Source organism: Chrysochloris asiatica, unplaced genomic scaffold (assembly GCF_000296735.1).
Source record: "Chrysochloris asiatica unplaced genomic scaffold, ChrAsi1.0 scaffold00096, whole genome shotgun sequence".
Lineage (NCBI taxonomy): Eukaryota > Metazoa > Chordata > Mammalia > Afrosoricida > Chrysochloridae > Chrysochloris > Chrysochloris asiatica.
In genome coordinates this window covers 4,590,015-4,616,837 of record NW_006408614.1, presented here as the reverse complement: position 1 = coordinate 4,616,837, position 26,823 = coordinate 4,590,015, and the positions used below count along the sequence as shown (strand labels likewise).

Sequence of the window (26,823 nt, the reverse complement as noted above, 5' to 3'; positions counted from 1 at the left end):
AAAGTGACATCTTTAATCTTTAACACTTTAAAGTGATCTCGTGCAGCAGATTTGCCTAATGCAATGCATCACTTGATTTCTTGACTGCTGCTTCCGTGAGTGTTGATTGTAGATCCAAACAAAATGAAGTCCTGACAACTTCAGTCTTTTCTCCATTGATCATATTAGTTGGTCTAGTTGTGAGGATATTTGTTTTCTGTATATTGAGGGGCAACTGAAAGCTGTGATCTTTGATCTTCATCAGTAAACATTGTAAGTCTTTACTTTCAGCAAGTATCACCTGCATATCACAAGTTGTTAATGAGTCTTCTTCTGATGCCATGTTCTTCCTCTAATAATCCAACTTCAGCTATTTTCTCAGCATACAGATTAAATAAGTATGGTGAAACCATACAACCCTAACATACACCTTTCTTGATTTTAAACCATTCCTTAGTCGCTTGTTCTGTTTAAATGACTCCCTTTTGGTCTATGTACAGGTTCCTCATGATCACAATTTAGTATTCTGGAATACCCATTTTTCACAATGCTCTCCTTAGCTTGTCATGAGCCTCACAGTCAAATGCCTTTGCATAGACTATAAAGCACAAGTAAACATCTTTCTGGTATTCTCTGCTTTTAGCCAAGATCCAACTGATGTCAGTAATGATATCCTTTGATCTGGCTTGAATTTCTGGAAGGCGCTGGGGCTAATGCACTAGACTCCAAGGTTGGCAGTTCAAACTCACCAGTCACTCCTCAGAAACCCTATATAGGGTCGCTATGAGTCAGAACCAACTCAACAGCACTGACCAACAACAACAACATGGTCAATGTATGGCTACAACTTTTAAAATATTAACTTCAGCAAAATTTTACTTGCATGGCCTGCTAATGATATTGTTTGATGGGTTCCACATTCCATTGGGTCACCTTTGGAATGGGTACAAATATGGATCTCTTCAAATTGGTTGGCCAGGTAGCTGTCTTCCATTTCTTGGCATAGATGAGTGAACACCTCCAGTGTGGCAACCGTTTGTTGAAATATTTCCATTTGTATTTTGTCAATTCCCAGAGCCTCGTTTTTCACCAGTGCTTCAGAGCAGCTTGGTTCTTGGTACTGTTGGTTCTTGATCATATATTACATCTTGAAACGGTACAGTGATTCTATACCTTCCTTACATCTTCTTTTAATGCATCATTCAATATTTTGTCCATGTTACTGTTGTTAAGTGCAGTACAGTTGGTTCCAACTCACAAAGATGCTGTAGAGGATTTTTTTGAGGAGCAGTTGGTGGGTTTGAACTGCCAACCTTGTGGTTAGCTGGCTAGTGCTTATCCTTCAGTACCACACACCAGGACCCACAGAATCCTTCAATACTACAAGTCTAGGTTGAATTTGTACTTCAGGTCTTCTAGCTTGAGAAATGCTGAGCATGTCCTTTTCTTTTGGTGTTCTAACTCCAGGTCTTCGCACATCTCGTTATATTTGACTTTGTCTTTTCAAGCTGCCCTTTAAAATGTTTTGTTCGTCTCTTAGACGTCATCATTTCTTCCAGTTGCTTTAGCTAGTCTACAGTTTCAGAGCCTCTTCTTAATGATTGTTTGTTTTCTTCCTGAATGATGGTCTTGATGCTATTTCATGCTCTTCGGGTTTCTAATCATTAGTATCTTCTGCATCAATTCTCTTCTTGAGATGGTCTCTAAATGTGGGTGGGATATAGTCAAGGTCATAACCAGGATCTCATGGATTTGTTTTAGTTTTCTCTTTCAGCCTGAACTTGCCTATAAGCAGTTGATGATCTGGTCCACAGTTGTTCCTAGTTGTTTTTTGGCTGATGAATTTGAGCTTCTCCATTCTCTTCCCACAGATGTAGTCGTTGATTCCTGTTCATCCCATTATGTTGTTGAAAAAAGGTATTCACAATGAAGAAGGTGCTCGTCTTGTACCACTCTGTCATGCCATCTCCAGCATCGTTTCTCTCACCAAAGCCACATTTTCCAATTATGGATCCCTCCTCTTTGGTTCCAACTTTCACCTTCCAGTCACCAGTAATTATCAATACATCTTGATTGCATGTTTGACCAGTTTCAAACAGGATAATTTGATAGAATTCTTCAATTTCTTCATCACTAGCTTTAGTGTTTGATTTGTACGTGTGAATATTATTATTAATTAATCTTCCTTTTTATTGTTGCTAAGTGGCGGTAGAGTCATTTCTGACTCACAGAGACCCTGTATAGGGTTTCCAAGGTGTGTCTGGTGGATTAGAGTCACGGACCTTTCGGGTAGCAGTTCAGTGCTTAGCCATACCAGGACCTATCACAGACAGTGGTGGACTTCGAGACAAATCTTGCAGTGTTCTTTTTGACCATGAATGTGACGCCATTCCTATTCCGTTTGGTGTTCCCAGTGTAGTAAACCATGTGCATGGCCAATTCAAAATATCTGACCTAAGGAGCTCTGGTAGCGTAGTGGTTACGAATCGGGCTGCGAACCTTAAGGTCAGCGGTTCGAAACTACCAGCTGCTCCGCGGGAGAAAGATGAGGCCTTCTACTCCCATAAAGATTTACACCCTCGGAAACCCTGTACAGGGTCGCTATGGGTCGGAACCGACTCAATGGCACTTAACAACAACAACAACAACAAGAGACCTTTATTGCTTCCCTTTGTATTTGGGGAGGGGAGGGGCATCTTCTCAGGGCCTGATTGCCTAGAAAGGACCAGGTACTCACTTGCGTACACCCCATTCTCACCCCAAGAGGCTGAAGCATTCCCAGGTGTCTTGGCTCCCGAAGATGCTAGAGGGCAGAGCTCCAGCCCACTGGGCCTAATGTGCCTCCTTCTATCCCAGGTGGTGAAGGCGTGCAACGAGGGAGTCAGGAAAATGAGCCGCACAGAGCAGATGATCAGCATCCAGAAAAAGATGGAGTTCAAGATCAAGGTGTGTCTGTGCCCCACCCGGCCCTGGGATGGAGGTGACCACAGGGCTGTATGGAGGCTGGGGCGTGGGTCAGCAGCTGAGCACAAAACCTGAATGATTCCTTCAGCCTTGGCTCAGTGTCACGCCTGCCGAGGGTCTTCTCGCTGCTCTGCCGTCTGTGACTGTGGCCTGCGCTGTCAGCTTGCAGGGAGCATCAAGTACGGCCCAGGGACTGTTCCAGGGGTTCTTAAATTGGGGAGATCACAGCCTTCTCTGAAAATCGGACGGGAGTTACTGACCTGTTCCAATAAACTTCACATGAAACGAGTCCCCTGGGGCCTGGCCTCTGGTGACTGGGGTACATCAGCCGCAAGTCCCAGCACAATTCCCGAGGCCCTGGCTGGGTTTGGGAGATGAGCCCATTCTCCAGTACCGACACGGCCTTCTGGTCCCTATGCCCCATGAGCTAGCTGCTTATGCCACAAGTGTGGACAACCGCTAGCCCATTCAGGACCTGCCCTGTGTGTCCTGTCCCCTGTAAATGTGACCTTCCCCTCACTCTTCAGGGTACAGCCTAGGTCAGTGACTTCAGCGGGGATTGGGAGGTGGAAGGAGATGGCAGAAGATCAGCCCCCACAACATGCACACACACACACACTATAGGCACCTACAGACATGCATACACACAACTCACAGACAAATACATAGCACCCCACTTTACACTGATACACAGAGACACACAAGCAGATATATATACAGCACAACACCAGGTATTTAAGACACAAGTGTGCACACAGACATACAACACATACATAACACATGGATGGACACATTGACATAAAAGCTCATACATACACATACACATAGGCCCACATACTACCATTTTCCTGCATCTGCCTATGACTATCCCCACCTTTTATCCATGGATTCTGGGCCTGTGTTAGTTACGACTACCACTGGACTGTTAACCACAAGGTTGGCAGTTCACATCCACTGGTCGCTCCTCAGAAACTCTATACAGGCTTGCTATGAATTGGAACTGACCCAACAGCACTTAACAACAATAACACTCCACCCCCAGAAATTTGGAAGAAAGCTACCTGGCCAAATGATTGGAAGAAATCCTTACTTGTGCTCATTCCAAAGAGAGGTGACCCACCAGACTGCAGACATCATTGAACAGTATCATTAATATCACATGCAAGTAAAATTTTGTTAAAGATAATTCAAAAATGGTTGCAACAGTACATTGACAGGGACCTGTGAAAGGTTCAAGGCAAATTCAGAAGAGGACGTGGAGCACTGCTGACGTCAGATGGATCTTGGCTGAAAGCAGAGAATACAACAAAGATATTAACTTATGGTTTAGGACTTCATTCTTCTTGGATCTACTATCAACACTCACGGAAGCAGCAGTCAAGAAATCAAACCACATATATTGCATTAGGCAAATCTGCTGCACAAGACCTTTTTAAAGTGTTGAAGAGCAAAGATGTCAGCTTGAAAACTAAGGTGCTCCTGACCCAAACCATGGTATTTTCAATAATCTCTTAAACTCATGTGAAAGCTGGACAGTGAATAAGGAAGACTGTAGAAGAATTGATGCTTTTGAATTATGGTGTTGGAGAAGAATATTGAAAGTGCCATGGGCTGCCAAAAGAACCAACAGATCCGTTTTGGACAAAGTGCTGCCAGAGTGCTCCTTGGAGGCCAAGATGGCCAAACTTTGTCTCTCATACTTCGGACATATTGTCAGGAGGGACCAGTCGCTGGAGAAGGATATCATGTTTGGTAAGGTGGAGGGTCAGAGAAAAAGAGGAAGACCCCCAACGAAATGGGTTGGGCAAGTGGCAGCATGGATGGACTCAAGCATGGCAACAGTATTGAGGTTGGCCCAGGAATGGGCAGTGTTTCGTTCTGCTGTGTATAAGGTTGCTATGAATTGGTACCGACTCGATGGCACCTAACAACAACAACACTGACTATGCAAAGGATTTTGACTGTGTGGATCATGACAAACTATGGACATTATTGTGAAGAACAAGTATTTTAGAACACTTAATCGTGCCCCTGAGGAACATGTACATAGGCCAAGAGGCAATTGTTCAAACAGAACAAGGGGATACAGAATGGTTCAAAAGATGTGTGCCAGGGTTGTATTCTTTCATCATACTTATTTAATCTGTATGCTGAGCAAATAATCCAAGAGGCTGGATTATATGAAGAAGAACGTGGCATCAGGATTGGAGGAAGACTCATTAACAACCTGTGATATGCAGATGATACAACCTTGCTTGATGAAAGTGATGAGGACTTAAAATACTTACTGATGAAGATCAAAACCTTCACTGTGGGTTGCACCTCAATGTAAAGAAAACAAAATCCTCACTACTGGACTAATAATTAACATCATGATAAATGGAAAAAAGACTGAAGTTGTCAAAGACTTCAGTATGCTTGGATCCACTTTCAACACTTACGGACGCACGAGTCAAGAAATCAAATGACATATTTATTGCATTAGGCAAATCTACTGCACAAGACCTCTTTAAAGTGCTCAAGAGCAAAGATGTCAGTTTGAGGACTAAGGTGCGCCTGACTCAAGCCATGATTTTTTCAGTAACCTCCTATGCATGCCAAAGTTGAACATTGAAAAAGGAAGACCATAGAAGAATTGATGCGTTTGAATTAGGGTGTTGGAAAGAATATTAAAAGTACCGTGGACAGCCCGAAGAACAAACATATTGTGTTGAAGAAGTACGACCGGAATGCTCCTTAGAAGCCAGGATGATGAGACTTTATCTCTCATACTTAGGACATATTATTGGGAGGGACCAGTCCCTGGAGAAGGACATCATGCTTGGTAAAATGGAGGGTCAGTGAAGAAGAAGAAGACCCCCAGTGCGATGAATTAGTACAGTGTAACAACAATGTGAGGCTAGCACAGGACCAGACAGTGTTTCTTCTCTTGTACGGAGGTCACTATGAGTCTCAGTGGTACCTAACAATGTGCCCACAGTGCCCATGGGTTCTGGGCCTGGGTTTGCTCACAACCACCCGCTCCCTGCACCCATGGGCTCTGGGGCTGCTGGGGCGGCTCCCCGGACCCCTGCCTGTGCTGACCCCCCACCCCGTCCTCAGTCAGTGCCCATCATCTCCCACTCCCGGTGGCTGCTGAAGCAGGGCGAGCTGCAGCAGATGTCGGGCCCCAAGACCTCCCGTACCCTGCGCACTAAGAAGCTCTTCCGGGAGATTTACCTCTTCCTCTTCAACGACCTGCTGGTTATCTGCCGCCAGATCCCCGGGTGAGTCTGCCCGAGCGCAGCCTTGGGGCCCAGGCCTGGGCCCAGAGCTCAGGCACACATGGTGCCATCTTGCTCCCAGGGGTTCCCAGAAGGCTCAGGGCTGGAGTTCAAGTCTGCTCTGTGACTGTCCAGCTTTGGGGCAGCTTTACTGAACTGTCCTGACCTCAACTGGAAACTTCACACCCAGCCTGGTGCCTAACTCCGAGTGTGCGCTGCCAGGCCTGCTTGCTGTCCACTCCATGGGGGTGGGGGCCTGTTCTGCTGGGGGAGGAGACATGTTCAGATGGGGGCTTCTAAGGTCTGTCTGGCAGGCTGGGGAGGGTCTCAGGAGACACACACACACCCCACACCTCCGGTTGACTGACACGCCCACTCTTGGCACCCTGGTTTCAGAGACAAATACCAGGTGTTCGACTCAGCCCCTCGGGGCCTGCTCCGGGTGGAGGAGCTGGAGGACCAGGGCCAGACGCTGGCCAATGTGTTCATCCTGAGACTGCTGGAGAATGCCGATGACCGGGAAGCTACCTACATGCTGAAGGCGTCCTCTCAGTGAGTGTGGGGACACCACACCAGGGCGGAGTCACCTCCCCATGAGGAGGGGGCTCCGGACAGAACTCGGCTCCACACACACCCAGCCTGCTCACCGCAGAGCCTGTGCACGCAGTGTGGGACCCTGATGGGGGTGGGGGGGATGTTAGGGTTAGGATGCGTTTCAAGTATGAACCATGTGTTGTGTTTGTGCATGCATGTGCATGTGTGTATACATGTGATGTGTGCATACAAGTGTGAACCTGCGAGCGTGCGTGTGTGGTGTTGGTGTGCTTGAGTGCATTCCAAGTGTGAGCCTGCATGTGTGTGTGTAACATACATGTGTTTATGCTGTGTGTGTCATGTGTGTGCCCCTGCATGCACATGCAAACAAGTGTGAGCCTACATGTGCTGTGTGTTTTGCCTGTGGGCACATACGTGTTCCTCTGGGTTTTAGACTAGAGTGAGTTGTTGAATTGAGACAAGATATCCTGCAACAATTGAGCCCTGCTGGCTCATGGACCCAAGCCCCTCCTGCCCTCACCCGCTTGTCTTGGGGCCTGAGCAACCAAGCCCTGTGACGGGGAGAGTGCTGTGAGCCCCTGCCCTGGAGTTCACTTTCCCACCAAAGGGGCCTCCTCCGCTGGGATCTTGGTCTCTGGCCCGGCTGGAACGGGGACACAAATCTGAGGAGCCATGGCCTCAGAGAGCTAGCCACGGCATCCTCTGTGGGTCAGCTGTGGAGAATTCTTAGGGACATCACCCTCCCTGGCTGACTCTTAGACGTCACCCGTGAGGAGACCCTGTGGAGCTCCTAAACTTCTCCCCTCTCCTGTAATGCCTCTGTGTCACTAACCCTGGGGCAGCCCATCTCTGGGGCCCCTTCTGAGAGTCCCCGTCTCTGTGTTGCATGGAGCAGTGCATGGAAGGGAGCACAGAATGGGGCTGGTCAGCTTCGAACCATCTCAGGAGCTGGGAGGGAAGGGAAGCTCTTCAGCTGGAAATAGGCCCCCCTCCTGACTCCATGGCACATAACCACCACCACCACCTGTCACAGGAGTGAGATGAAGCGCTGGATGACCTCGCTGGCCCCTAACCGGAGGACCAAGTTTGTCTCCTTCACATCCCGGCTACTGGGTAGGCTGCCTGCTGGGAAGGGGGCTCAGGGCCAGTTGGGACTTTGCCCAACGGGACTCTGCTAATGAACAAAGTGTCTCCAGGGCCTCAGAAAACCCACTCTGGGTTCTGGGGCCAGTGTTGTTGCTGGCAGCTTAGACACTGATGGGGAGGGTGGCCCACCTGAGTTCGGGGAGGATTGGCTGGACAAGGAGGAGATCAGAGACCCCATGTGGATACTGAAAGATCTCCAGAGAAGGGCCTGGAGGATTCGGGCCCAGAAATCAAATCATATGTCCTCCTGAGGTAGCCTGTTGTCTGAAAAGTTTATGAATGATAGAAGTGGGAACAATCCTGACCTGAGTTTCTGTCCCATCAGCCCTAACCATCCCACACCCCCTCCTGACCACGCCCATCAACCCATACCATCCCAGTCCCTCCTGGCCACGCCCATCAACCCTAACCATCCCACACCCCCTCCTGGCCACGCCCATCAACCTATACCATCCCACACCCCCTCCTGGCCACGCCCATCAACCCTAACCATCCCACACCACCTCCTGGCCACACCCATCAACCCATACCATCCCAGTCCCTCCTGGCCACGCCCATCAACCCTAACCATCCCACAGCCCCTCCTGGCCACTGCCTGGAGACAGGAGTGCAGACAGAACCATGGAAGTGTGCCCACCCTCAGTCCCCATTTTCCCAGAACGCCTGGCTATTTCCGTAGGTTTTCCTTGGAACCAAACCGTCTTCTCCCTCAAATGAACCCTTTATGGCATTGCTGTGTGGGACCAGCTCCCGCCTGCCTGCTGGCTGCAGTACCCACATTAGCCACGCGGAGGCGGGTAGAGGTGTCCAGGGCAGGGCAGGCCAGGGACTGCTTGATGAGACCATGTCCCCACCTCGTCAGACTGCCCCCAGGTGCAGTGTGTACACCCGTATGTGGCCCAGCAGCCGGATGAGCTGACGCTGGACCTCGCCGACATATTGAACATCCTAGACAAGACAGAGGACGGTGAGGCTTCGCCATTCCCAGCGGGCTCTGCATGGGGCCCCCAGCCTGTGGGATGAGGGGAGGCCTAAACAGGTCCCATGTCCAGGGGTTGCCTGCCTCTGGCCAGCTGGTTGGTGGGCAGGGAGAGCCAGCCCACCTCTGCTCCATTCTCGTTTCTTTCGGTCTTTTCTTGGGAGCAGGGTTAGGCTGTCCATGAGGTCACTCTTTCTCCTCAGCACTGAGCCCATGTGAGCAGCCACTTCAAGTCACTTCCCTCCCACAGACCTGGGGGAAGACCATCAGGTCTTGACTCTGACCCTAAACCCTTTGTTTGTAATATGTTGCCTGTGGCCACCAGGTCTGGAGCCCTGAGCTGACCAGCTGGCCCTCAGGAGAAGAAACCTTGGGGGACCTGCCACACAGGAAGGCGACAGTGGTCACCTCCCACACTCTCTGGCCCCGTAGTATCTCATGGCAGCCAAGGCTTTTCAGAAAGCTTGGGAACAGGTTCCGAGTCAATAGGTTTAAAGCCTCGTGGGGCTGGCTTCAGCGGAGTTGCCCTCCTAAGCTGTTCCTCACCTCCTGTGAGGGTGCCAGAGGCACAGCCCCTCACCCAGTTCTGCAGGACAAGTCCAATCTCAGGGTCTCACAAGGGTTCAAAGAGTGAGAGCCCTTTGGGAAAGGCTTGCTGGGCCCTGCTCCTGATCCCGGAGAGATCCTGATGTTCCCCAATCGCCCGACAGGGTGGATCTTCGGAGAGCGGCTGCACGACCAGGAGAGAGGGTGGTTCCCCAGCTCCATGACCGAGGAGATCTTGAACCCCAAGATCCGATCGCAGAACCTCAAGGAGTGTTTCCGTGTCCACAAGATGGACGACCCCCAGCGCAGTCAGAATAAGGACCGCAGAAAGCTAGGCAGCCGGAATCGGCAATGACCCCAGCCTGCAAGCAGCCAGGCAGCCGGATCGGCAATGACCCCAGCCTGCGACCAGCCAGGCGAGGGGTGGGCAGGCAGACAGGCGGGAGCGGAGCTGGTGGAGGGGCCCCAGGGGAGGATGGACCACACCCTGCAGACAGCGGGCCTGATTCTGGTGGTCTGCCTACATGGGGAGTGCTCACGTCTTGGCCCCTTGCTTACTTCTGGAGACAGCGCCTGGAGACAGCGCCGTGGCTCTCCTGGACGCATTGTGAACGAGAACGTGTATTTTAAACAGTATTACACACCACCTCTCTGTCCTGTCCTTTATAGGGTCTAGAGTGGGGCCTCCTGGAGGGTGGTCCCCTGCACGTGCCCCTCCCTGCCTTGGGAGCTGTTAGAATCCACCCTGCGTGCATATGGACCACCTTTGTCTGACAGAGCTCGGTGAGGGGCCCTTGGTCTGCAGTGCACAGGGCTGATACCAGCCACCTCTGTCCACCCATCCTCAAACCTCGGCCGGTCTCAGGCTGCTGGGCCAGGCCCTCTGCTCAGACCAACCAGAGCTTGGCTGAGGGCTCCAACTCCATGATCCATCAGATGTACCATGTGACTTCTGGTCCCTACAGGAGTTTAGTCATTTTAAGGAATGAATTGGTTGCTGCATCTTGGATTATGGTTATAAGATGCAAATCTCTGTTTTGACTGCATTAAAAGAAGCATCATGTATAAAATATAAGAGCTGGAGGTCTGTTCTTTATTATCTTGGCACACATAGGAATGAGGTGTTGAGTTCTGGACAGGGAGAGTGGAGGTAGTAGGCCCTGAAAGAGAGGCTTGGAGGGCTTCTAATGGAGGAGGGGCAGTCAGGTCTGGGCCTAAGGATCAACCAGTGAATGAATGGATGATGGTGGATGGATGGACAGATGGAGTTCGGATGAATGATGGATAGATGGTGGATGGAATCCATTGATGGCTGGTGGATGGAGGATGGATTGATGATGGAAGAAGAATGGATGAACTTCTGGAGGAGGGAGGGATGGCTGCATGGATTGATTGATGGAGGAAGGGTGGCTCATGGAGGGATGGATGAGTGATAGATGGGGATGGACTAGATTGATGGATGGAGGATGGAAGAAGAATGGATGGACTGACTGATGGAGGACGGTGGAAAGAGGTTGGACAGGTGGTGGAGAGACGAGGCACCAATAGGAGCTGCTGCAGGGGTCAGCGGTGCCCTTCTGGAGTGGAAGTGAGGACAGAGACTGAAAGACCACTGAGGACCTAGGTATCAGGTTAGTGGTGGTCCCACAAGAGATCTAACCACCAGGGCTGGGACCAGGCCAGCCACTGTCTTCCTACTATCAGTGATGGCCCATTACCTAGATGCTTCAGGGCCCCCAGCACAGAGGGCCCTTGGCCCCTTGGGTTTCTGCTCCCCGCCTCCACAGTTGAGGGACCTGAATTTGAATTCATCCTTGCCTGCATGGTCCCAGATTCTTTCTGCCAGGACACGCCTTCCTTCAGGACAGGCCTGGGATTCCAAGCCACGATTTATCCCGTGTGGGACTTCATGCATCTGCTCACAGGTTGCAGGACTGGTCCCTGGTGTCCTCAGACCCCCAGACCCTTTGAGACCCCCCCAGGGGTACCTGCACCTCTGAGTCCCCCGAAAGTGTAAAGGAACATTTCTGAGCCTTGTGCTACTCTGGGGTTTGGGGCGGCCATTGGTCCTGACTTTCCTTCTGAAGTTAGGAAATGGTGATCATCTGCTCTAATGAGGGCTTTGGCTTTTGGAGATTACGGGAAAGGAAATCAAGTCAACAGTCCACATGACTATCCCAGCCTCTGTGAGCAGAGAAGTAACCCTGGCAGCAGCGTGGGTTAAGAGTTGAGCTGCTAACTAAAGGTCCAAGGTCCGAACCCACAAGCCATTCTGGGTAGACAGATGAGGCAGTCTGCTTCGGTAAAAACTTAGCCTCAGAAGGCGTAGGGGCGTTTCTGCTCTGTCCCTGTCCGCTACGAATGCGGACTTGGAATCGACTTCACAGCAGTGGACTTGGTTGGCTTGGTCTCTAAGTAGAGACTTTTAGCCCATGATTTGGGGAAGCTGCTGGTGTGGGGAGCTGGGAACGTGATTCAATGGGATCTGCTCCAAGTAAGAGTGTGTGGGAGACAGGTTCCCGTTTTACGAGATCCCGAGGAGGGAGAAAACTGCAGAGGTGCAGTACTGAGCTCTTGGAAGCCATGGGCCAGGTGAGAGTGAACAGAAAGGAAAAGTGGGGAGGGAAGATGCTCCCCACCCACACCCCACAAACAGGACCTTCCAGTAGCCCAAGTATGAGCTCCTCATTGATCACAGAGCAGGGCTGTATGTGCCCTTCTAGCCCCGGCATACTATTTTCATCTCTCTCTCCCAATTCTAAAGCTTTCTGGGAAACATGGAAGATAGCCAGGCAAATGCTAAGTCCCAGGGCTGCCTGGTCACGGCGGGGGGACGTCCGGACACCATGGACACTTTCGAAGTGTAATGGAGGGGAGTTGATCTGGAAAAGGCATTTCGTTTTCTTTCTCTAAATGAGCCGTCCTGTCCCGTGTGGAGCCCGTTTCAGGGTCTGGCAAAGCCTTTGTCAAATGCAGCTCGATCCAGGCTCGACAGGGTTAAGGGAGTCCCTGGAGTAAGGGATCCCTGCAGATGGGGGCCCAAAAATAATCAGGCTCTGGATCGGAGCCCCGACGGCCACCAGCCCTCCAACTGCCAGCCCGGCCCATGGCTCCATCCCACTACCCCTTCCCCTGCCCGCGGGGTCCCGCTTCTCTCCGTGGGCCACTCTCTGGGACCCCCAGTGGTGGCAGGGCTGTGGACGTACGCTCGCCGTCCAGTCCCGCTGGCCCGGGCCCCGCACATGCGCTCCCCACGCGAGTCCGTGCGCGCCGTCCCGGAGCGCAGCTGCACTCACTCACCCCGCGCGCGGACACACGCGCAGACACTGGGCTCACGGGGGTGGAGCGAGGCCCCTTTATTGGCTTCAGGAGGCGGAAAACTTCCTCAGCGCGACGACCACGAGCGCCAGCACCACGCAGGTGGCCAACAGGGCAGCGATGACGATGGCGGCGATGGCGCCGGGCCCCAGTGCACCTGGAGGACAGATGACCAGTCACCAACGCCACGCCCGCCAGCTCCACCTCCACCACGTGCTGCTCCGCCCGGTCCCGCCCCACGCCCCGCCCTTCCACATGCCCCGCCCCTCGTGCCCCGCCTACCGCCGCCCTGGTCCAGCCGCTCCCCGGCGGTGCTGTCCTCCGGGCCTGGCGCGTCTGTGGCGGCCTGGACACCGGTGACGGAGGGCTCCCGGGCCGGGCTCGTGCTCTCCGCGGGGCTTTCTCCCGACGGCAGCTCAGCAGGTTCGTTCCACAGTGTTGGAGCCGTTTCCTGGGGACCCTCGGCTGGAAGACCAAGGACAGGCGATGGGACAAGGACACCACCCTCGAGAGTGACCGGCGGCGCAGATACAGAGTGTGGACTCGGGGCTCCCCGCTACGGTCCCATTTCACAGAGGAAGCAACCGAGGCCCAGAGGCTGCCCCCACGCCTGTGCAGTGACCGACGCGGGGTGTGGGGAGAGCAATGGGAAGAGGAAGAAGGTCCTGTCCCAGAAAAAGCCCTAAAAGGTGGGCCGGAAGGAGAGCTGCAAGGCAGCTCCCAGGACCTGGGACACTTCACCTCCCCCTGAGTTCCGTTCCCCATCGGAACTGCCAACCAGTCAAGACAGCTCACCTGCAAGAGCTGTAACATGCACCCACCCTAACAGGGCTGAGAAAAGTGTGGCCCTGGGCAACCAAAGGCCCTGCCCTCCTGGTTCCCAGGAGGCAGCACAGCTGCAGGATCCACACTGGACACCAGGGGGCATCCTCCCCAACCATGGTCAGCCACAGATAAAGTGAGGGACCACACATGCCCCCACATCTGAAGTATTGAAGGCTAAGGGGTTCCTATCCTAAGAAACCCATGAACCAGCACTGCGCCATTTTCCCTAGACAGCAGGGTGTCCGTGTTCACCTGAGAACATCCCCGAGTGAGGGTCTGGAAGGTCCATTAGAGGGGGTCGGTTAACACTTCAGCCCCTGAACAACCATTCTTTGCCCAAGACATTGGGTTAGCAGGGCCTGGGCTATGCGGGGCCCCAGAGAGCAGGAAGGTCCCCTACAAACCACAAGCTGAGAGGCCAGCATAGCGACCCCAGCCCCCATGCCCCCACTTAGGCCCAAGCACCATCCCAGTCACCCCATATCCCGTTATGGAGCTGGCTGGAGAAGGCCCACAGCACCACTCCAAACCCTGGGCCCTGCCTTCTTCACAGACAACCAGATGGAGACGCTAGAAACCTGATGAGTTCAAGCCGGATGGAAGGTTGTCTCCAGGCCACCTCAGCCCTGACCATGGACACCATGTCTTCAGCCGGGTCAGGACCACCTATGCCTAATCCTGATGATGGCTCAGGGACCCTCAGCCCCAAGCAGGTCCCTCGCATGGACCAAGAACATCCTCTGTGTGGTCTTGTTAAGTGCCGTCAAGTGGGTTCTGACTCATAGTGACCCTGTGTAGGGTTTTTGAGAAGCAGCTGGTGAGCTTGAACTGCCGATCTTGTGGTTCAAACTGACCTTGCAGTCCAGCGACTTAACCCACAGCATCACACCTATTTCGGAGAGAAAGCCAGGACTTGGGTTAAGCAAAGGGCACAGAGGTAATGTGCCGGTGGTGAGGACGTCCGGAGCCCTAACAACGCTGTAACAACGTTGTTGCCCCTGGCACGCCTGTGGGTCTCTGGGTCACCTGTCCTTCTGCAGTGCCAAGTCAGACCCCTGCCCTTCCCCAAGGCCACCCCTTTTGAAGGGGTGCCATGAGAGAACACAGAGCTTCTGGGATGTTCCCACCAACAGGACCCACCTGAGGACACCAATCACAGCCAAATTCAGAGACAGTCATAAAATCACAGGACTAAGTCTTCTGAAACACTGAGGTCCTCTTGCTGATGTCCCCACCAGCATACTCACACTCTGGAGTTCAGGGACCCATTGAACTGAGCCAGCCGAGCAGCCTGCAAGCCAACGCCTCTACTACGGGACACCCCCGGGCCCACAGCTGCCCCCTGCTGGCTGCCCCCTGCTGGCTGTAACCCTCTCTGACCCCATGGCACCGATGCTGATCCAGAAAGAATTAAGTGATTCTTCCTACTCACCCACTCACTGTTCAGCTGGACTTGTTCCACTGACAGCCCACCCACCTCATACGTTTTCCGACAAACTATCCATTTGAACTACCGGAGATTGTTCTCACAACAAAAATTTACCATCCTGAGGTTACAATGGCTGCCAGCTCTGACTGCATCAAAGGTTTGCTTATCCACGTGTTCTCTACTCTGTTGTAATCCAGATGACCCTTAATACCAGAGATTACCCAAATCTATAAATCAGACAAAGAAAAATACAACAGACATACAATAGAATGGACTCAGAAATATACAATGTAAATTTTAAAAGGTTTTTTTCATATATACCAGAGTACTGTAAATTCTGAGTTCTGTAAGACAGCACGGGACCACAAGGTTGGTGGTTCAAATTTACCAGCTGCTCCTTGGAAACACTACACAGGGTCGCTGTGAGTTGGAACTGACGTGACAACACTTAACAACTGTAAAATCTAGGGTTTGTTGGCTTATTTCCAGTATTAGCAGTAAATTGAGTACTGTTTACTGTTTCAATGTACCATGGAACGCTTTGATTTTTTTTTACCCTTTTTTAATGTGTTTCTGAAGCAAGACAAAACAAGCTTCCAAAAATACCCATAAGATTGTGACAAGAGCATTTATCGCTTTGGATGCATTGAGAAACACATTTATTATGGTTTTTAAGATACTTGGATATTTATCTGTATCTTTAGCTTACAAGATCTACCATGCATCTGAAAAGCAACCAAATTATTCCTTGCTGAAACTAGGTGTTTTTACATGGAAAATACCATACGTGTTGTCTAAAATGTTGTCAGTTTTATAAGTCTGTCTTCAGATTTCATTCTTTGTTAGCTCACTTTATAATTTGGTTTTTGTTTTGTTTTGTTTTTTTTACTATATAGACAAAATGGAATCCTGGTGTGGTGCTATACGATAAGCAAGCACTGGACTACTAACCACAAGGTTGGCAATTCAAACCCACCGGATATTCCTTGGAAACTCTATGCAGGGTCGCTATGAGTTGAAACTGACCCAATGATACTTAACAACAACAACATAGACAAAATATGTTCGATTTACCATGTGTGCCCATTCCTTACTTTTTTTCCTATGAACAGTATTGAAGAATGCAACACCCAATGATTAAATAAATTAACTGTCTGGCTCCCTTGTCTTAAGGAGCTCTAGTAGCGTAGTGGTTACGAATCGGGCTGCTAACTGCAAGGTCAGCTGTTCGAAACTACCAGCTGTTCTGCAGGAGAAAGATGAGGTGCTCTGTTCCCATAAAGATTTACAGCCTCGGAAGCCCTGTGGAGGGTCATTATGAGTCGGAACTGACTCCACGGCACATAACCACCTCCCTTGTCTTAGGATGTTCTATAGATTGATGGATGATTTTTTTAAATCTAAAGTGATCTTACACTGTAGTTCTCAACTGACTGATTGTGGAGAAACACTGCTTTTATTTTGGAATATTTGAGTTAACTTTATTGCGATGTGGATTAATTACACTGCTAACTAGGAATCTGTGTGACTTTTGTTGTTAATCACATTTGAATATTTTTTTCTGTGTTGTTGTTGTTGAGTGCCATGGAGTCGGTTCCGACTCATAGTGACCCTGTACAGGGTTTCCGAGGCTGTAAATCTTTACGGGAGCAGAAAGCCTCATCTTTCTCCCACGGAGCAGCTGGGAGTTTCGAACTGCTGACCTTACGGTTCCCAGCCCGATTCGTAACAACACTACGAGAGCTCCTTTTTCTGTGTAGGCGATCATATTAACACCTTTTACAGATCTTAATGTAATCTTTTCGATATAAATAAAATGCTTTCTCTACAGAAAAAAATAAAGTCCTTGAGGTCATGAATGGAGGTAAAGTAAGACTGAGGAGTGTTGTAGATTAGACACTAAGGAAACATGACATGTCCCTGGGTGGGCGGGCGCTGCTATTAAAAGGCATTGTGGGCTGGATGAAGGGACTCTGAATAAAGCCATAGTCCTGGTGTGTCACTTTAGAATGAGCACTGGGATGCTGACCATGAGGCCAAAGGTTCAAACCCACCAACAGATCCCTGGAAATCCTACACAGGGTTGCTGTGAGTTGGGACCAGCTAGACAGCACTTGTTGTTGTTGTTAAGTGCCATTGAGTCGGCTCCGACCCATAGTGACCCTGTATAGGGTTTCTGAGGAGCAGGTGGTGAATTTGAACCGTCGACCTTGTGGTTCAAACTGACTCTGCAGTCCAGCACATTAGCCCACAACGCCATACCAGGACTTAACGCCTACTGACTACTAACAGCTTAGACAGCCATACTGCTGTTTCAGCGCCCATTTCCTTGTTTTGTCAGCTGATCAGTCACGTGTAAGAAAGCCTTGTTCTTGGGAGTATTTAGGGGCAGACGGCTATGATGTCTCAAGTGCTAGAAGAGAGATAGAAGATACATGGATGGATAAGATAGCTACGCAGATGACAGATGTAGATGATGAATGGATACGTAGATAAATTATTGGAAAGATATATTGATGCATATATACATGGCTGTTCAGGGACCAAAGTAGTGACTGATCCCTTCCTGGCTTCTAAGGAACATTGTGGCTGTACTTCTAACACAGATTTGTTTGTTCTTCTGGCAGTCCATGATACTTTCTTTTTTAATGTTTTATTGTGAATTATGTGATCGTTTACATGGGAGAACATTAGTTTTACATTCATCCTATCATATATCATTTCATTGCCATGGTTATAATCCCCTCCATGCATCATCAACCAACCAAAGGGTATACCCTACAAGCCTGCCCCCTGGTCGTCAGCACACAGCCCCTCTCTCTCTCTGAATCTAGTCTCCAGCTGCTCCATTGCTCCACATCATCCTCTCTGCCTCCATCTCAGGCATACACTGCTTCTCTGGGTAGGGTCCCGCTCTCTGCTCTTCTCCCTTGATGCTCCCAGGGACCTCCGCTCCTAGACTGAAAAGTTAATCACTCCCCTCCTTGCTACAAAACGTCTACCTTTACATTTCCAACCCTCACAATCAGTCCTGATAACCATTATTCACTATTGTATCACAAGAGACCCATCCCCATTGCCTTTCATCAGCCCCGCCTAGACAGATTGGATATTACTCAGTGGAGATTCTACCTTCCTCCACGCCCTCTGGATCTAGGTTCCCTCTTTGAAAGCTTGTAAGCCAGTCACTTCTTGCCTTTGTAGCCCCCCCCCCCCATTTTGGGTAGCCAATGTCCAAGTTGCCCATCCCTGTCTACTCTGTGTAGTCCATGGTACTAATATTCCCCTCCAGCATCAATTCTCATAGCGAGTCTATAATGTTTCTGAAGCTCTAAACTTTGTGGGAGCAGAAAGCCTCGTCTTTCTCCTATGGAGAAACTGGTGGGCTCACACTGGGGACCTTGTGGTTTCACAGGACAGATAGATCGATAAATGACAGGCCAATTGATACATAGATACATGGCTAATCAGCGATGAACAAGGTCCCTAGATGGTAGCTGTAGCTGATGGATAGATGGTAAGATATATTGCTACACAGATACATGGATGATCGATAAGTGATAGATCAGATAGACACACAGATGGTAGATGACTAGCTGATAGACAGATAACATGGATCCACAGATGGTCAATGGTGGAGAGATGAGGAATAGTAGATGTGGTTACGTGTTGACGAGTCGGTTCTGACTCTAAGCAACTCTGTATAGGGTTTCTGAGGAATGGCTGGTGAATTTGAAACACCAACCTTGAGGTTCAAACCGACCTTGTGGCCCAGTGCTTCTCCTAGAACACCACCCCAGGACTCCAGATGGTAGATAAATAGATATATGAATGATGTGTACATAGTTAGGTACAAGACAGAAAAGCCAAAGTGGGAAAATGTCAGCCATCGGTGAGTCGAGGTGAACAGTCCACTGGGGTTCATGGGATCATTCTTTCAGCTTTTCTTGTAAGCTTAACTCCTTCGCAGGAAAGGTTTACAAGGTCGTGACCCCCACGGCCCTGGGTTAGGCTGGGCTGAGCTGAGCCTCCACTCCCTGGGGCTGCTCAAGCTGGCACCCCTTTCCTGGAAAAGGCCTGGCAGAAGGCCACCAAGAGCATGAGGCCAGTTGGTGCCCAGTGGGGACAACATCACCTGTGTGGGGCCAGGCCTCTCCACAGTGACCAGGCCTGCAGAGCTGGGGTCTGGCTGCCACCTGGACTCTCACCAACCACAGAGACCACCCTGTGAGGAGGGGGTGGCTTTGCCAGGCCTCCCATGTCGCCTAAAGGCTGGCAGAGAAGAGGCCTGTGTGTTCCAGGGGCTGGTAGGCAGGTTTGAGGTCTGGGGCTCACCGACGCCTGTCTTCCCCATCAATGGACAAGCCACAGGCTCCTTCCTGTCCCACCACAGACCCGAGCTCCCTTCTGGCATCAGGGTACCAGACCCAGCGAGCCTTGAGCCTTGAGTTCAGCAGGAGAGGGTAGGGACCATGCTCCCTAGTGGGGCCAAGCCAGGGAGCAGTCAGTTACCCCTGCCCTTTGCCTGAGCTGGGAGCCATCTAGGAGTATATAGGGGGTTAGGTCCACTGTCGAGCCCAGTCTGTCACTGCTGCCCCACAGAAGCCTGCCATGGCCCTGATGGGTGCGTACACACACACACACACACACACACACACCTTCTTCACCCAAGCCCGGTCCTGAAACTTACCCAACTGGGTCCATCCTAGCCTACCACTCTCCCACTCTGAGGTCCCAACAGTATTCATGCTCCTGATCTGTGAATTGGCCATTTGATTTAAACATCTTGATACCCTCCCATCCCTACTCCCTGCTCCACCACCAGCCTGGGTGGCATGTCTGCCCTGAGTCTCAACTACAACAGCCACCCATGGGAGACCCTTGAAGGCTGAACCAGGACTCAGCTACACCCAGGCAGTCTGGGCCCTCCTCCTTGCAAACCTGATGCAGGGCCAGCCAGACATGGACCAGAGAGCCCAAGTTCTTAGCCTCATCTACATTTCTCATCAGGAGGGACCAGTGTCTGGAGAAGGAGGAAGAGCTTCCATGAGATTAACTGGCACAGTGGGTACAGCCGTGGGTTCAGACGTAAGGACTTGAGGAAGGCTCAGGACTGGGCAGTGTTACCTTCTGTTGTCCTGAGGACACCTGAGTTACCAGTCGGAACTGACAATAACATTGCTCTGCAGTCAGAAGGACACAACACTAAAGGGCAATAGTCACCCTTCCCCCACAACTCCTGATGGATCCTTCTGGAAGCCCATGGCCAGAGCAATGGCCAGTAAGTTTGCCAGCAGGAGGGCCCGTCTGAGGAGGGTGAGGATGGGACAGGAATGAGGGGACGTGAACAGAGAACTCACAGAGGCCTGCCCTCTAACTGGGCTGAGACCAAGCTGTGGCCTAAGGCCACGGGGCCTTTAGCTATGCCCTGACCACCAGGAACACCCCCAGGGCAGCCAGCGTCCCCCACCGCCCTGTCTTTTGTAAATAAGTGTGTTTAACGCTCGGCCTGACCACAGGCCCCAAGGCCAGGAGCCGGGCTCACAGACGGCCTTTGTATGGCCTGAAGGGCCCTTTCATGCCTGCCCTGGCGTCCAGCCCGCCAACCTGGTCGGCCCCCAGCCCAGAAGCTGAGGCAACAGGCAACTGGCAAACCGGCAGGGAGGCCATAGGCCAGGCCTGGCCCTTAGTCCTTGGGAAGCTCCACTGTCCCTCCCTCCGAACTGAGGGCAGGGGTCTGTGGACCCAGGGTGGCCAAGACCCACCAAACACCCTCCCTGCCAGGATGGCAGGATAAACAGCCAAACATCTAACCCAGAGACTCAGGGTGGGGTGACACATAGCGAGAAAGGTGAGGTGAGGCCAAGGCATTCCTGCGGCAGCCCAGCCCACCCACCCAAGCTGGGCCTCCAGTCTGAACCAGGGGAAACCAGCACCTCCATGAGTGGGAAGTCCTAAGGTCCCACCATGAAGATGCCACCCTGCCCTAGAGGTCCAGTTCCCATTCCTGGGGTGGGGCACCCCACTGGCTGCCCAGAGACCCCCACACACACTTGGCAGAGGAATGTGTACCCATTCCCTGACAGGTACTGAGCACACACTGAAGGCGCTGCCTGTCTGGCCTGGGGGGGAGGCAGAAGCATCGTGGTATCTGCCCCCACAGTGAGGGCACGGGCATGCTGAATAACAGCCACCGGCCTGCCAGCTCCTTCCTGGGACTTCCGTGAGAAGCCAGGGGCCCTAAGCTGCCCCATATTAGGTTTCTTCAGAGCCCATGTTCCTGTGAGACCGGGCCAAGGTTCAGGGACCCCCAGCTGTTCTCTCCAAGACCATGCACACGTTCCTATCCTGATCATTCCTTTACAGACACCCCCAAAAGCCAGGGCTGCGAGCTGTATAGGTGCCCCAAACTATCTAGGGCCCAGAAGCTCATCTCCTAAGACACACACCCCAACCAGGAGCCACCACCCCTCAGGCCGAACCTCTGAGCTGGTCATTCAGGTCTCCACCCAGAGTCCCCAGTGTTTGACTGAGAGATCTCAGGCCCTATACCTTCAGCTGGTTGAGGACATCTCAGAAAATCAGCAGAAAACAGCTGAAAGGTTTGGATGTTGTCAGCAAAGACTCTATGGCCTCCGAACCCTAGATTTGAAAGCTTCATTTTGAGGGTGCTAGAGTAATTCTCATGTCCCCGAGACGCTAAACATCCTGGGTTCTTCTCCCCAAGTTGTCCCAGCTTCAATTCAAAGGCCATTGTCCCTGCACTGACGTTTTCCAAGACACCCAATGCAACTGCTGCCGATTTGTCTCTGGGCACTTCATAGAAACCCCCGATGGCTGCCCACCTCTCTTGTACCTGGGCCTAACCCCCTCACCTGTGAGCACCGCAGGGACCAGGACCCCGGAAAGGAGCAGCAACGCCACGCGTAGGGCTAGGTAGGATTCCATGGTGCCAAGCGAGCGCACCAGCCAGTGGGCTGCACGGAGGACAGAGCTGGTTTAAACTCCGGGGCGGCAGGAAAGAGGCATCAGTGGGCTGGGACGGGCTTCCATCAATGCCAACTCTGTCCTCCTGGGACACCGTACCCGCCCCACACTCGCAAACATACACAAACATACAGCAGCCCCACCCTCTGCGAGGAGAGAGGAAATTGCTCTCTCTTGCTGTTGCTCACACACACACACACACACAAACACACACATGTACAGGAGGGAGCTAGAGTGAACACACATTCCTCTTACAGCGACTCCAGGGCCACTGTGCTCTGGGGAACGTGGAAATGCACACTCCTCCTGGTGAGTCTTGGGGGAGTCTAGGAACCTGCATTGTGATGCCTGAGGCCTGGGCTCTGCTCTCCCTCCAGGGCCCCCTGCTGGATCCAGAGGAAGGGCTCAATGGCACTTCAACCCAAACTTCCCTGAGGTTCTCTAGACTCTCCCTGGGAGCCCACTAAGTGTCCTGTGTCCCCTCTTGTTGCTCTATGCTCCCCCAAAATGCTCTCCTCTCATCTGAGACGGCTGACACCAGTTCCCAGCAGGACCCTGAGCCTCAACCCCACTGCCTCCCCCAATAGCTTTATGACTGTCTAACGGGGATGTCCCCCAGCCCCCACCTCCCAGATGTCCTTGCCCCACTGCCTCCCCCAACAGCTAGCTCCATGACTGTCTAACGGGGATGTCCCCCAGCCCCCACCTCCCAGATGTCCTAGTCACACGTGAAAAATCTTCAAAGGTCTTTCTCTTTACCTCGCTTCATGCATTTGTCAGTAGCCTCTCTTTCAAACCTTCATAATTTCTCGCTGCCCTTAGAAAAAAAATCAAGCTAAGGTTGGATTAGGAAGCCCTCCATAACTTGATCTCTGCTCACTGCACTTCAGTCCTTGGCTTTCACTGGGTCCTTCAACACTAACTTACTTGACCCTGCCTCAGGGCCTTTGCACTTGCTCCCTGCCCAAAAGGTGGTCTCTCAGTTCATAATGGGGTTACCTGCTCATCACCATTCAGGTACCAGCTCTGATGTGATCAGCCAGCCCTCTGCTCAGCCATCACATGAAATCATCCCTTCATAGTAGTTGTTAAGTGCTATCGATACTTTTTTTTTTTAATATTTTATTGTGAATTATATGATAGTTTACATGAGAGAACTTTAGTTTTACATTCATTCCATCATATATCATCTCATTGCCATGGTTCCAATCCCCTCCATGCATCATCAACCAACCAAAGGGTATATCCTGGAAGCCCACCCCCTACACTTCCCCTACCACCACCCAGTTTTCGGCCCTCAATCCCTTTCCCTCTCTAGATCCAAAGTCCCCAGCCACTTCATTACTCCACGTCATCGTCTCTGTCTCTATCTCAGGCATCTCTGTTTCTCTGGGTAGGGTCCCGCTCTCGACTCTTCTCCGTTGATGGTCCCAGAGGCCTCTGCTCCTGTCCTAGAGAATTAATCACTCCCTTCCTTGTTACAAAAGTCTACCTTTGCATTTCCAACCCTCATAGTCCGTCCTGATAAGCATTATTCACTACAGTATCACGAGTTACTTTGCATTTCCAACCCTCATAGTCCGTCCTGATAAGCATTATTCACTACAGTATCACGAGTTACCCATCTGTATCTCCTTTCATCAGCTCCGCCCAGACAGATTGAATAGTACCTACTGGAGATTCTGCCTTCCGCCATGCTCCCTAGCACCAGGTTCCCTCTTGAAAGCTTGTAAAGCCAGTCACTTCTTGCCTTTGTAGTCCCCCCCTCCCCATTTGAGTATCCAATGTCCAAGTTGCCCATCTCCGTCCACTCTGTGTGTGGGTGTGTGTGTGAATGTTTCTTGCTGTGAGGATTTGTTCCTTCTTTTGAGGTGCTGCTCCATAGGTGTAGGTCAAGTTCATCAGACTGTATCAGCTCACTCTTTTTTTTCCCCCCCCCCTCTTCTATCTTCTCCTGGTTGAGCTCCGATCATCCAGTCATCCAGTCCAGGTCACGTGGGTATCATCTGCAAGTGTGGGCGCTCCTGTGCACATGCCCTCTCTTCTCGTCAGCCGGTAGCTCCACTCTCCTCTCGAGTCCTCCGTGGCCACGCCACTGACTCTGGGCCCAAGAGTCTCCAGGTCTCCTCACACTGCTTGCCAACCAGGTCCCCAACTGGCTCCACAGAAGTCCACTGAACATTGTAGGGCTTAGCTTGCTGCTTCATTGCTGTTTTACCCCACTTCCCCTCATCGGTGATGTGTGTGGTCACCAATCAGAGCGTGCATTTCCGTTGAGTCTTAGTCTTGGAAGGGGGTTTGCGTTGAGAGGACCTGGCCACTTGCCTTGATGTTTCCTAGGGAAGCGATTTGTTTGTTCTTGTAGTAACAGTCCATCTGCCTCCATTTTTCCTGCAGGTCTTTCTTTCAAGAGGTATCCTTTATTCTTCTAGCCACTCTAGGCTGGTCTGCTCGTCCTTTCAAGTGGAGATTTCTCATCTCTGGAGATCTGGATGTGGTTCCGGTTTCTACCTATAGTTTTATGTATTGCAAAGGCTCCACAAAAAGCCTCGTTCACTGGGTACGCTGTAGCCCCATTTTAGGTATTCCAATCAGTCATAGGCAGAAGATGGACTTACAACCTTCTAGTGTGGTGTTTCTGACTATTCCTTTCTCTCCCTCTCCAGTGTCTACTCTGTCTGCCCGGTTAGGGAAGCGCCGGAAGTCGCTATGGCTATTTTTGAGAAATAACGTATATAAGTACACTGCACAGCTCTAAACTTGTTATTGAGTGATGGATTTGTGTGTGCATGTAATACAGATCATGTCCAGTCTGCCGGCAGACTCCCTTTTGCCTCTTTTCATTCAGTAACCACTCCCCACCCCAAAGCACTACCGTATCTTTTATCACATAGATTAGCCTGTGGTGCTGTAGGATAAGCACTGGACTGCTAACCACAAGGTCAGTGATATAAATCCACCAGTTGCTCCTCAGAAACCCAATATAGGGTCATTGTGAGTCGGAACTGACTCAAAGCCCTTAACAAGCCTCCCTATCGTACTGCAAGTAAATGGAAATCAATTATATGATATAGAATCATAATAAGACTTTTGTTCAAAATTCTATGAGATTTATTCAGACTGTTGCACATAGCTGTGCTATTGTTAATTGCTGTTGAGTCGGCTTCAAATCATAGCAACTTGTATAGGGTTTCCGAGGAGCGACTGGTAAGTTTGAACTGATCTTACATTTCAAATCGATTTTGTGGTCTAGTGCTTATCCAACAATGCCACACTAGTAGTTTATTCTTTTTATTGCTGATTTAAAAGAATGATATGAGTGAGTTCTTACTCATTCTCCTATTGATGGATGTCTGGATGCTTTTCTGAATTCAGCCTCTCTGGACATTCTTACACACGTCTTTTGGTGAACGTTTGCACTAATGTCTCTGGTCTGGCTGATATACCTAGAGATACAATTGCTAGATCACAAGGTCGTTGTGCTGTGTTTGTGGTGTGTCCTCGAGTCAAGTCTGACCCATACTGACCCTCTAGGACAGACCTACTCTATCGGGTTTTCTACGCTGTAATCTTTATGGGAACAGGTCTCAGTTTTTTCTCCTGTGAAGCCGCTGCTGAGTTTGAACTGCTGACCTTCCAGTTAGCTTAACCATTGGACCATCAGAGTTCCTTCAGGTCCATGGATAGACATGTGCTTAGCTTCCGTCGTTACTGCTGACAGTTTTCCAGAGTGTTCCAATTTATTTTTTCATCGGCAACACGAGCATTAAAGTTGACACGCATCCTCACCGACACTTGGTAGCGGCCATCTTTTTATTTTCAGTCATCCTAAAGGAGCTCTGGTAGCGTACTGGTTATGAATTGGGCTGCTAAACTCAAGGTCAGCAGTTCGAAACTACCAGCTGTTCCATGGGAGAAAGATGAGGCGTTCTGCTCCCGTAAAGATTTACAGCCTAGGAAATCCTGTACAGGGTCACTATGAGTCGGAACCGACTCCATGGTACTTAACAACAACAACAAAGGGTACGGAGTGATGTCTCATGGTTTTCATTGGCATGTCCATGACGGATAATGTTGAACACTGAAAATTTATTGACTGCAGAATATACTATTTTGCCAAGGGTCTGCAGGAATTTTTGCCTATACATTTGTTAGGGTGGCCTATCTTTTAACATAGACTCATAGGTGTCCTTGTATAGGCAAGATAAAAATCCTTGATCCAATAGATCGAGTGTGCCTTGACGGTTGTTTTCCTTTTCTACTTTTATTATTGTTATTGCAGCATGGTGTGTTTCACTGTGATGTCTGTCTCTCTTGTGGTTTTGCTCTGTCACTGGTACCTTTTGATGAATGGTGTCTTTGGCTTTTATGTGTCTTCACCCTGTGACTCTAATTCCAGGCAAGCTGACTATATTTGGCTTGCTAGTACATTTCCAGAGACTAGCACCTAGTGGCACTGTGTGGGTTAGGCTCTGGTCTGCTAACCCCAGGTCAGCTGTTCAAACCCACCAGCTGCTCCATGGGAGAAAGCTGAAGCCCTCTGCTCCCATAAAGATTAGCAGTCTTGGAAATCCTACATAGGGTTGCCTTGAGTCGGAGTTGACTTGATGGCAGTGGTTGAGTGGGTACCACCATGCCCAGCACTCAGCAGCAGGTTGACAAACATTTGATTTCAATCCATAGGGATTTCTGGGATAACATTGGCTATTTCCTCTATTGTCCATGTGGATGGTTTGCTCTCAGTTCTCCGACGTGATGCAGCAATAGAACACAGACTCGGCCCCTCTTATCACACTCAGACCATCCTTCCAGCCAACATGCTGTGTGGGACA

At 50.7% G+C, this 26,823-nt stretch overlaps 2 protein-coding genes across 2 annotated transcripts in view; one reads left to right on the top strand and one right to left on the bottom strand.

Annotated features, from left to right (window-relative positions):
- Positions 1 to 9,861, top strand: part of NGEF (neuronal guanine nucleotide exchange factor) — a 52,221-nt gene extending 42,360 nt beyond the window's left edge. The window contains exons 7-12 of the mRNA XM_006866759.1: positions 2,836 to 2,925; positions 6,046 to 6,209; positions 6,603 to 6,758; positions 7,795 to 7,874; positions 8,770 to 8,874; positions 9,597 to 9,861. Of these exons, the coding sequence (XP_006866821.1) occupies positions 2,836 to 2,925; positions 6,046 to 6,209; positions 6,603 to 6,758; positions 7,795 to 7,874; positions 8,770 to 8,874; positions 9,597 to 9,787 (786 nt within the window). The 3' untranslated portion in view covers positions 9,788 to 9,861. The remainder of the gene's footprint in view (positions 1 to 2,835; positions 2,926 to 6,045; positions 6,210 to 6,602; positions 6,759 to 7,794; positions 7,875 to 8,769; positions 8,875 to 9,596) is intronic.
- Positions 9,862 to 12,797: 2,936 nt separating this feature from the next.
- Positions 12,798 to 21,952, bottom strand: LOC102842130 (chromosome unknown open reading frame, human C2orf82). The gene is made up of 3 exons (XM_006866758.1): positions 21,880 to 21,952; positions 13,033 to 13,215; positions 12,798 to 12,907 (listed from the first exon to the last, which is right to left on the bottom strand). The coding sequence occupies exons 1-3, from the start codon at positions 21,950 to 21,952 to the stop codon at positions 12,798 to 12,800; spliced, it is 366 nt and encodes a 121-aa protein (XP_006866820.1).
- Between the last annotated feature and the right edge of the window lie 4,871 nt (positions 21,953 to 26,823).